This window comes from Acartia tonsa, chromosome 12, assembly GCF_053477335.1.
Source record: "Acartia tonsa isolate MP-2025a chromosome 12, ASM5347733v1, whole genome shotgun sequence".
Lineage (NCBI taxonomy): Eukaryota > Metazoa > Arthropoda > Copepoda > Calanoida > Acartiidae > Acartia > Acartia tonsa.
Window position 1 is genome coordinate 263,782 of NC_137271.1, and position 11,568 is coordinate 275,349.

Below are 11,568 nucleotides of genomic sequence, written 5' to 3' on the forward strand. Positions count from 1 at the left end.
ATGATGTCTGTTCGTCTGTATGTCTGTCTGTCTGTCTGTCCGTCTGTATGTCCTTCTGTGTCTGTCCGTCTGTCTGTCCGTCTGTCTGTCCGTCTGTCTGTCTGTCCGTCTGTCTGTCCGTCTGTCTGTCCGTCTGTCTGTCCGTCTGTCTGTCCGTCTGTCTGTCCGTCTGTCTGTCCGTCTGTCTGTCCGTCTGTCTGTTCGTCTGTCTGTCCGTCTGTCTGTCCGTCTGTCTGTCCGTCTGTCTGTCCGTCTGTCTGTCCGTCTGTCTGTCCGTCTGTCTGTCCGTCCGTCTGTCTGTCCGTCTGTCTGTTCAACTGTCTGTCTGTCCGTCTGTCTGTCTGTCCCTGAAGATCTCGGTAACCACTGAACCGATTGGATTCTACTCTTCAGGGAAAATACCTACTGGTCCTGTGGTAGTTTGAGGCTATTTTCCCAACCCCCCCCCAAAAAAATCAAAAAATCCCCCCATTTCTTTTTTTACGAACATAGCAAATTTTGTGAATTCATTATTTAATCGTGAAAATTTGCTATACATTCGCATTTTTTCTTGCTGGGTAGGTGCGAAAATTTGCGATCCATTAAAATCTTTTTCTACTGGGTTGGTAATAGAAAATGTAATTATACCTTTTGGGGCAAAGCTCCTAGAGGCTAGGGGCAAAGCCGCTAGTTTAGTTATAAATTACCTGGAGATCCATCTGTCCACAACCATGTTCCTTCCTGTTGAGCATCAGTACCACCAAGAAATACATGATTATCAACTCCACTCTGTTTGAACAACTCTAAATAATAAAATAAGTAGATAGATATGATACTAGTTTTTTTAAGATTCAGTATTTCAGCAAAGCTTTTTTGTAACTGGGGTTAATTGGTATGTACAGATAAATCTCATTGTTTATTCAACTTTTCATATTTATTATTTTGTTTAGACTTGTACATTTATATACTGCTTTTTTAAGTTCTAACACTTAAAAAACTTTTAAATGTTTGTTTGTTTTAAATGGATGCTATAATTTATTGATAAAATGTCATTTTATTTCTTACTAGAAGCTTCGCCCATTTTATCTAGTGGCTCTATATTCACAGAGGTAAAAAATAAAGAAGAAAAATAGCCTAATACCACCTTAGGACTAAATTCTCAGCGAGGCAACTTGCAGTGCACTAACCATGCAGGGCTACCCTCTATACAACACAATTCTTTTATGCATAAAGAATTTTCACTAACCTTTAACAAATTGCCACTCCTGACTTGACCGTATGGAAGCAAGTTCTGCACCCTGGGCCTCACATTCAGACTTTGCAGCATTCCAAGTTCTCATTGTATCCTTTAACACTTTGTAACAATGTCCTGAAAATATTTAAGAATTTATTAAATAAATAAATTTTAAGGGGAAATATTCCAAGTTGGAAAAAACAAAAAAAGTTAGTTTATTCATTAAAACAACCATTTTTGCACATATTTAAAATTAATTGATAGAAAAACTAGAGAGAAATAAAAAAAAATTAGCTAACAATTTCCAACTGTCTGATGAAATTTTCACTACAGCACTCATGGTTTGTGTACCATAGTAAAAGTAATTATTAATATGCAATATCTAGTATGTTCAGACATATCATTATTACTAATATTGTAAAAAATTTACTTGGTCAAATTTAAAAATGAATACTATAGTATGACTAGATTATGAATACAAATAATATATAATAGTAAAAAATCTTTTTCTGGTCAAAAAAAACCCATGAAAAACATATTTTTTTTAATATCTCCATCTTGGCGGGCACAGGATGCCAGCAAACCTGGAAGGTCAGCCAGGTAAAAAGCAACATATTTTTTGACTTAAACAAAGCAGTTTGTGTTACCAAAATACTAAAATATAGTAGTACAACCCAATATGAAAAAGGTATTCAAGTCAATTTCAGATTCTAGGTATGATCCTGCAGTCTTCAGAAATCTTTAAAAGCGAAATTTGACTTTGACTCACTTGTTGTAAGGAATTCTTATCAACCAGAGAATAATCACAAAATTTTAAGGATTGAGTAAAATGATTTTTAAGTAAAATACCATCTATTCTAATTGATTGTTATTGAATTTAAATTAAAGATATTCAAAATTAGTTTACCTGTGTTTCCACCAACATATCCAATACTGCATGTAACTGAAATAATAATAAAACAATCAATTTCTTTCCTTTAAAAAATCTAACTCTTTAAGATTAAGCCCTATAGCTAGATCTTGAATAAGGAAAAGGGACAAGATTTTAAGTAATGCCAATGGTCTGTGAGAAAATTACATGATATTTATCATTTGAAGTGTCTAGGTTATGTCTCCTATTAGTTACAGTAGGTGTTTAAATTTTCCTTAAGACCTGGATGATCAGGACCTGCAAGATCATACCTGCTATTGTGGTTGGAACAGTAGTCACAGGTGGGCAAGTTGGCACTGGTGGGCATGTTGTTGTAGATGAAAAAGTAATCACAGGTGGGCAAGTTGGGCAAGTTGGGCATGATGGGCATGTTGTCATCTCTAAAGATGAGTGTATTAAGATATATAAGTTGGAAAGAATATTAATGTTAGAGGGAGATTTGAAATCTGCATCAAATTTTAAGGATTTTTTATAAAATGCATTTTTTGTATAATTCTTTATCTGAAAGCGGAAATGCAATTTAAGTTAATTAATTTTGACATCCGTGATAGGTGGATTGAAAACTACCTGCGCTCAATTGGTTGAATGGTGTACGACACTTAAACTTCTCCAATCAGAGCGCAGATAGTTTTCAATTCACCAATCACAAATGTCAAAATTAATTAACCTAAATTGTATTTCCGTTTTCAGATAAAGAATTATACAAAAATGAATTTTATTTTAAAAATCCTTAAAATTTGACGCAGATTTCAATCTACCTCTAACATTAAAATTCTTTCCAACTTATATATCTTAGCGTATATCACAAGAATAATTTTGATAATTTGAAAACTAAAGTTTAAAAATTTAAATTCCTTTATTAAATGCTGTATTATTTCATATGATATCATAAAATAGACGAAATACTGATTTAAGTTCAAATAATTTTCATACAATTACCCCATTTGAAAAGAGAAATGAATAATTTGTGTCTGTACTAAAATAATGTATCTTTAGTAACCTGATCTCTTGCACACAGACATACGGGTACTAGAGCAATCTACATCATGCCATCTCCATTGTTTATCCTGCATTAGCTGAAAGATTTTATGATCAGATATACTGTATAATACCCCAATATGTAATACAATGTAATTAATTTTCCAGTATTGCTTCTGAATCTAAACGGATTACTATCTAGTGGATTAGAGCTAATTCTCAGATATACTGAAAAATTATGTATAGAATTGAATTGTATCCATTTTTTACGAATATAAAAATTTTTGCCTGTGCCTTCGGCATCTTGGGGCTAAAAAAACTGGTTTTAATCTTATAATTCACATTTTTATATCCGCGGCAAGCTATTTATAATACAATGTGAGAAATAACTATTACTTTTTTATTTGACCCCTTATCCTACTGTGCTGTCATTTAATCTAGAACTGCTTATAAAATGACATTATTAGTTACATAAATATTTTGAAAGATTTTCATTGCTAATGATATAAATTTCAAAATTAAACTTTGTTGTCTAGAATAAAATTATAAGCTTGTTTTTGTCAGAAAGTTAGGTTGCCTGTAACTGATTAGATTTTTGCAATAAAAACACACATTTTATAATCAAAATCATTTTTTAAAATTCAGTTTAACTTGCGTTGTACCAAGAGTATCTTAACCAATCACAGCTGAGCTTGTATTAGTTTCATTTGTTTTTATAGTTACCGCCAACCTAATTTTCTGACAAAGATAAGCTTATAATTTTGTGTCTAGGCGTCGTAATTTAATATTGAAATTTCTATTATTAGCAATGGAAATCTTTCAAAATTTTCATGTAATTAAAAATGTCATTTTGAAATGCCTATTATTTTTTGGTTAAACTGTTTTTAACCTATTTTTAAAACGTATATAAAAAATATACTATGACACCAGTAGAATGAGACTGCAGAGCCTAAATTTGAATTAAGTCCCCAATAAACTTTTTGGGGGGGATTTAAATATTAATTTTTACTGTTGCCGTGATCATTTTGACCGAAGCAAAAAGTTTTTTTTTTATTTGGGTAAAATTCGTAGCTTTTAGAGTGTTTTGCTTCATAAATATTGTATTCTGGTATAGAGTAAAATTAGGCCTTATGATTTTACTATAAAAATTCACTAAAAAGTTAATTCTTTATAATATATCAACGAATTAACATGTTTGTGTTCTCTTACTTATTTTAAAAACATAAAAAATGGCTGTAAAGGGTTAAATGACAACAAATGTTTATGCAATACAACAAATTTATTTTTGTCACATATACAAATGTGTTATAAAATAAGATTATTAAAACTTATCTTTTAAAATAATTTTAAAAAGTATGTATCTTTTATGTGTATGGTTTTCATTCTTTTCATTTTAATTAAATAAAAAATATTTAACTACATTGGAAATAAGTCACTTTGTGAAAACACTCTTTTTTTGAATTGTAAAGAATTATATAAAACAAGACTTCTTATTGGTTAGATTTCAGGATTATTTGTTTTATTGAAAATGTTAGATTTTTCAATGAAATTAATTGTTTTGGAAAAAAAAAAATTATTTTCAATGAACAGAGTAATGTTTTTTTATTGTATCAATATAAAGTGAATTATATAAAAATGTTCTGTAAGCCACAATATTACCCGAAGTAAAAAAAAAACTTTTGCTACGGTCAAAATGATTAGAGCAACACTAAAAATTCATTTTTAAATCCCCAAAAAAAAGTTTATTGGGGACTTAATTCAAATTTGGGCTCTGCAGTCTGATTCTATAGCTGTCCTAGTATATTTTTGACCCCCCATTCAAAAATAGGTTAAAAACAGTTTAATGAAGATGAAGGCATCAAATTTTAAGAAGAAGGGTCTACTTGTGGCAGTATTTTAGCAGTTAAAGCGTGGTATTTCTTGCAGGCTTCCTCTTATAATTTACTATGGTACTCTGTCTGTATGAGGTAAATAATTTTCCTTGACTGCTATTTTAGTTAGAAGGCTGAAATTTTCATTAAGGATTCCATGTACTGATGATCTTCAAGTATAAATATAATCTCCTTGGTCTGCCTTGTGAGTCATGGTACAAAATAAAATATTAAAATAAATGTGAAAGGTATTCCTTATTTAAACATTTGCTCTTTAAATCAATTCAATTTTATTCCCTTATTATAAAATAGTCCCTTAATATCATAAAATTTGCTTACTGTGATGCAGTTTCTTGTAGTGTCTTTAGCAGGTCTTCCAATAAACCAATCAGAGAATGATACTAAATTTAAATTTTGATGATTTATGGAGGGGAGGGGGGGGCGTATTATCTCAGCACCTATTTGAGCTAGAGGGCTGAAAATTTTGAGCAAGTCCCCTGTTTGTTAATGAATTTCAGACTATAAGTGAGTCAGAGTCATTTTTCGCTTCCTACACCCTTTAAAGAAAATGAGGTATTATTTCTTTCTAAAATACTAATTTAAAATTGAATGTTACAACATTAATAAAACATTAATAGGCAGTTTTAAGCTTATAAAAACAGTAATCAAAAATGTTCTAATTTTCTGTGTTTTTCATTTTTTTCCTCTCAAAAAATGTAATATCAAGTCATAAATCGTTGATATTTTGTTAATATGACGTTTTTTGTTGATAAGTATTGCTTAGAAAATGTTTTTAAAACATATCAAAAATACTAAACAGTCCCTTTAATGCGAAGGATTGTAAAAAAAAAACTATAACCAGTTATTTATAAATACTATTTAACTCATTTAAAGGCTGATACCTGTAGATCCATCTGGCCACACCCATGTGCCCTCATTTGTCTCATCTTTACCATTAATCCACATACGATTCCAGATACCAGTATTTTTCAATAGACCTGAACAGGGAATAAAGCATTGTCAAATCTAACAAATTTACTTTACAGAAGATGTATCTTTATCAAAATGTTTTCCTTGTTTATCTCATGTCATTTTGAGAGTGTTGATAATTATGTTAAATGTTGTATTGCCGGATGGGAAAATGGAAATACCTGAAGAATAATATTTATTTTTTAAACTGCTAACGGATTTTAAAAATTGTGCTGTAAGTATATGAATCAGAAAGGTTTGCTGGCATACCTTATACTACTAGTAAGAAAATATAAAAAAATATAAAATTTTTAATTAATTCTTAGTCTATATTACAAAATAATAGGTTCATCAATGGAAATTTACTGTCAAACTTTTTCCTGTCCTTTTTTAAGTTGAACTAATGATAAAATTGTTCATTATTTACAAGTTTTTTGTAAACTGAGGCTTTTTTCCAACCAAAATTGGTGTGAAATAATTTTGGCCTTCTCGAAATTTTGTCTCAATTAAAGTCTAATTTAAAAAAAAAAAAATATTTATAATTTTAGATTTTTTGCCAACCTTTAACAAATTGCCATTCTTCCATTGACGTTATGGTAGCTAGTTCAGCTAGTTCTCCACCTTCAGCCTGACAATGTGCATTGGCCGCGGTCCAGTTTCTTTTAACTGTCATCACTTTGTAACAATTTCCTGTAAACATTTTAGAGATTATAATAATAACAATTACAATTTAACATTTTAAAGTAATAGAGCTACAGGGTTAAACAGCTGCAGAATAGCAACACAAATCTGTAACTGACTCGGGTACCAAGCTTTAATTTTACTTGGGCATTAAATTAATTAACACTGAAAACAGACATCATGAGCCCCTAGAGGCCTCTTGGGACACATAATATTGTTTCTGTTTAATCAATGTTTAAATCAGCTATATACCAAAAATAGTTTTGCCACAAATAGACAGACAAACAGACTGACAAACAGTCAGACAAACAGACAGACAAACAGACAGACATACAGACAGACAAACAGACAGAAAGACAAACAGACATACAAACAGACAGAAAAACTGGCAGACAAACAGACAGAAAAACAGACAGACAGACATTTACTATATTATAGGGATATAAAAATGAGAGAAATGAAAGCATATTAGTTAATTAAGTCAACTTCAACAAAACGTCAGGAAATATTCATTCCATTGCAAAAAACGCAATATTCAGTTTGTTTAAATATTCAATTAATTAGGTTTTTTCAAGAATGTCAAGCGTGGGAAAATTTTTAGAATGTGGGAACCATTTAATTTTCATTTAAATGGTACATATGTTTTTCATTTAATTTCATTTTTAGGACCCGTGAGAAAATTTTGAATTATGTTGAATTAGTATTGACCTAATTTAAATGTACACTTTTTATGTTAAACGGCAAAATTTCTTTCTTTTTATTGCTTACTTCTGCTTTACAATGAACTTACACTTTTTATAAGAGAATATCTTGGAGTAGTCCTTATTTAATATTGTTATAATAACTCTTATAATTCATATGTTAACTTTTTATGTATATAGTTAAGACAAATAAAGAATCAAATAATAATAATAATAAGAAAATTTTTTTAACGTGAGAACCATTTAATTTTCATTGAATTTCATTTTTTGGAAGTGTGCGAAAAAAGGTGAGAAAAAATATGTTTTAGTATAAAGAAATGTTCTATCAGTTTCAAACCTTTTTCATTCGATAGATCATACTGACTTTGGAAAAACTGTCAGACCGATTTTTGAAATTCAATCTGTGAAAAAAGATATTCAAGTTTTAATTTTTTGTTTTGAAAATATTATTTTCATGTATTGACGCCATCTTGGATTATGATAATTTTTTTTTGTTAGAAGATTTTTTTTCTAAAATATTTTTTAAAAATTAACTTTTTACAATAAAAAAATCTTTGAACTTAAATTGACCAATAATTCAAAGATTTTTTCTCTTTGATTTGGAAGATTTTTTATGATTTTTATTTTTAATGTCAAATAAAAACACAACAGTGAAAAAAATGAAAATTAAATGAAAAAACGTTTTATGATTTTATTCAAGAAATTATTTGCTAACATCACCTTTTTGTTGCAATAGAATGTTATTTAAGCAAACAAAATTTAGCATAAATGGATATTTAAATCCCAAGGTATTAAATGATCGAGCGTTAGCTCATCATTTAATACTCATTCCATTGCAAAAAACGCGATCTTTGGTTTGTTTAAATGTCCATTTATTTAGCATTTTTCAAGAATGTCAAGCATGGGAAAATTTTTTGAATGTGGGAACCATTTATTTTGATTTAAATGGTACATATGATTTTCATTTAAATTCATTTTTTGGACCCGTGAGAAAATTTTTTTACCGTGAGAACCATTTAATTTTCATTGAATTTCATTTTTTGGTAGTGTGGGAAAAAATGGGAGAAAAAATATGTTTTAGTTTAAAGAAATGTTCTATCAGTTTCAAACCTTTTTCATTCGATAGATCATACTGACTTTGGAAAAACTGTCAGACCGATTTTTGAAATTCAATCTGTGAAAAAAGATATTCAAGTTTTAATTTTTTGTTTTGAAAATATTATTTTACATGTATTGACGCCATCTTGGATTATGATAATTTTTTTTTGTTAGAAGATTTTTTTTCTAAAATATTTTTAAAAAATTAACTTTTTACAATAAAAAAAATGTTTGAACTTAAATTGACCAATAATTCAAAGATTTTTTCTCTTTGATTTGAAAGATTTTTTATGATTTTTATTTTTAATGTCAAATAAAAACACAACAGTGAAAAAAATGAAAATTAAATGAAAAAACGTTTTATGATTTTATTCAAGAAATTATTTGCTAACATCACCTTTTTGTTGCAATAGAATGTTATTTAAGCAAACAAAATTTAGCATAAATGGATATTTAAATCCCTCGGTATTAAATTATGAGCTAACGCTCGATCATTTAATACCTTGGGATTTAAATATCCATTTATGCTAAATTTTGTTTGCTTAAATAACTCATTTATATTTTTCTTTTCTGATGATCTTTGAACTTATAAAAAGGCTTTTTTTAAAGACCAATTTCTTGCAATAAAATTTCCAAAGTGTTACTTTTGGTATTGCTTTTAAATAGAATGTTTAAAAATTTCTTAAGGTTCATGTAAGTAGATTAAATTGGGCGCTTATAGTCAAGTTGCAAATCGATCACTGATAACTCTTCCTCACCCCCACCCCCTCAAAATTGTACTTGACTATTGATATTTTCTTCATGAATATGTGTAAATACTTTAAATTTACCTGAATCAGGATTTATAGACCATCCATATGGACAACCTAAAATAATTAGTTTTCAAAATTTAGTATTAAAATCAATAAAAAAAAGTCATCATTGTCAAAAAGATTTTAATCCACAATTAAGTAAAATTTTTTTTCTATTTTTTTGCTGAAAATTTAATAACAAAATTGAAATAATGCGTTCTTTCATTTTTGAATGTTTTATTAAACATAGCATAATTAATCAAAATATTAAGATAAAAATTTTTCTACACAAAATTGCAACTGATTTAGACAATAATTTATATATATAAAAAAAAAATTATATAGAGTTAAGATTTTTCTACCTTTTAACTCTGTTTAAAGGTTATGCATAAACCTATTCATATTGAAGAAAAACATATTGTCTACTATAGATTATATAATCTTTTATATTAAATTATTTTAAAGTACCAAAAAAACAGTGAAATGGGAAAATAATTTAAATAAGATTTTCCTATTCTATTTTAAAAGTTTTTTTTTTAAGTCAGAGACCTAGTGGCAAAAATGTGAACTATTTAGTAGAGAAATTAAGAATTCAATATTTTATTGTTGTATAATCTGACAATTATTTGTCACATTACACAGTTATGGAATCTCGACTATAAAGTTATTTTTCTCCAATCTTGACAAGAGAGGTATTTTGGAAAGAAGAATATATATAGAAAACGCCTATGAAAATTAGAAAATCTGTAGAAATCATATGTGCAAGTTACTTGCAAAAATCTGCAATGTTAATTTGCAAAATTAATTCCTTGCCTTAAATGACAGATTTATAAAAAATCCTATTATTAAAGTTGTTTATCTATAAGTTTAGAATATACTTAAGACAACAAAATTTTCTTAAGTGTTACTTTTTTCACCTTAAATATAAAAAAAGCTGTTTCTCACATTTTATGATAAAAAAAGTATAGGAAAAATAGATGATTTTTTAAAAAGTCAACACAATAATTGGCAGAAAATCTATCATCCTAAATGTGAATATCAGATATAGAATCTTTTTTTAAAGCAAATATATTGCAAAAAGTAACCAAGACATTTTGCAAAGTAGAAAATCTAAAGAAAAAAGTTCTTTATGCTTTTGATACACAATTCAGATAAATGTATAAAAAATGTGTAATCAAAAATTATAAAACATGTTATAAGTATTTTCAACACTGTCATTGATTAAATTGCACTTTTAGGTTTAAGAATTACCAAAGTTGTGCATAAAAAATCTTATTATTAATAAAACAATATAAATGCCAAAAAAAACAACTACAATATATTGGTCTACTGCATTAGAAAAAAAACGTCTAATTGTTGATTTAAATTTATTTTGTTTAATTTCTTAATAAAAAGAGTTTATAGGTGCTACTTTGGTAATGAGTAAACCCTTAAAAAAAAATCATTCTTTTGTTAAGAATTTTAACAATTTTTCTCGTAATGCTTCAAAACAGATTAATATCCAGTAGATTAGAACCGTTTCACAGCCACACGGAAAATCTTTGTCTAGCATCATATTATATCCAGTTTTATATCAATATTAAAATGTACAATCGTAAGATTAAAACTAGTTTTTTTAGCCCAAAGATGCTGAATGTGGAAATCTGTTTATGATAATTAATCCTACACTGCGTTACTATTGGTCCTTCTAATGAAATAATCATCTAGACTTTCTATATTTATTGTGAATGATATAATGAATCTAGAATACTTACTTGCACAGTGCCCAGTATCAAACAATGCACCAAACACAACAATAAAGGATAATATTCCTCTCATCCTAAATCATAATTGAATTATATTTTTTTCAGAGGATTAAAACCGGTTCATCGCTATATTATCATTTATTGTATAACAAATTATATTTCATCAAATAAAGTAAATTCTCAAATTGAATGCTTTAGCCAACTTATACCAACAAAAAAATTAATTTTTTTAAAATCATGAAGCCTATACATGGTTTTCAGCTGTCGTTGGGGGTGCACATAGTAAAATTGATGACGTTTACATCTGCCCACAAATTTTAGTTTATATTTATTTGGCTTATTGGTTATTTTTTAATTGATTCCATGGTTTAAAATCAATTTGGTATTTTATTAAAAGCAAAGCTTTTTTATGATAAGGGTCACCTTTTCTATATTTTGGGTCGGTCTATCTGTCCAAGACGGATAGCTTTTTTGCTGATTAAGGCATGTTCGAATTGTCCTATCAATTTAAAACTTTGCATGGTGATTCCTGTAGTAGTTAGGTACGATTTAGAAAGCGTAGCATCTCTATAATCAGTACCAGAATGTCC

The 11,568-nt window shown here is 28.3% G+C and overlaps 1 protein-coding gene across 1 annotated transcript in view; it reads right to left on the minus strand.

The window, feature by feature from the left end:
- The window catches only part of LOC145334405 (uncharacterized), a 75,707-nt gene extending 64,659 nt beyond the window's left edge, over positions 1-11,048 (minus strand). Inside the window, exons 1-10 of the mRNA XM_080179858.1 lie at positions 10,988-11,048; positions 9,273-9,308; positions 6,524-6,652; positions 5,896-5,991; positions 5,333-5,394; positions 3,145-3,220; positions 2,396-2,524; positions 2,121-2,156; positions 1,226-1,348; positions 687-782 (exon numbers count right to left, since the gene is read on the minus strand). Of these exons, the coding sequence (XP_080035984.1) occupies positions 687-782; positions 1,226-1,348; positions 2,121-2,156; positions 2,396-2,524; positions 3,145-3,220; positions 5,333-5,394; positions 5,896-5,991; positions 6,524-6,635 (730 nt within the window). The 5' untranslated portion in view covers positions 6,636-6,652; positions 9,273-9,308; positions 10,988-11,048. The remainder of the gene's footprint in view (positions 1-686; positions 783-1,225; positions 1,349-2,120; positions 2,157-2,395; positions 2,525-3,144; positions 3,221-5,332; positions 5,395-5,895; positions 5,992-6,523; positions 6,653-9,272; positions 9,309-10,987) is intronic.
- Positions 11,049-11,568: the final 520 nt, after the last annotated feature.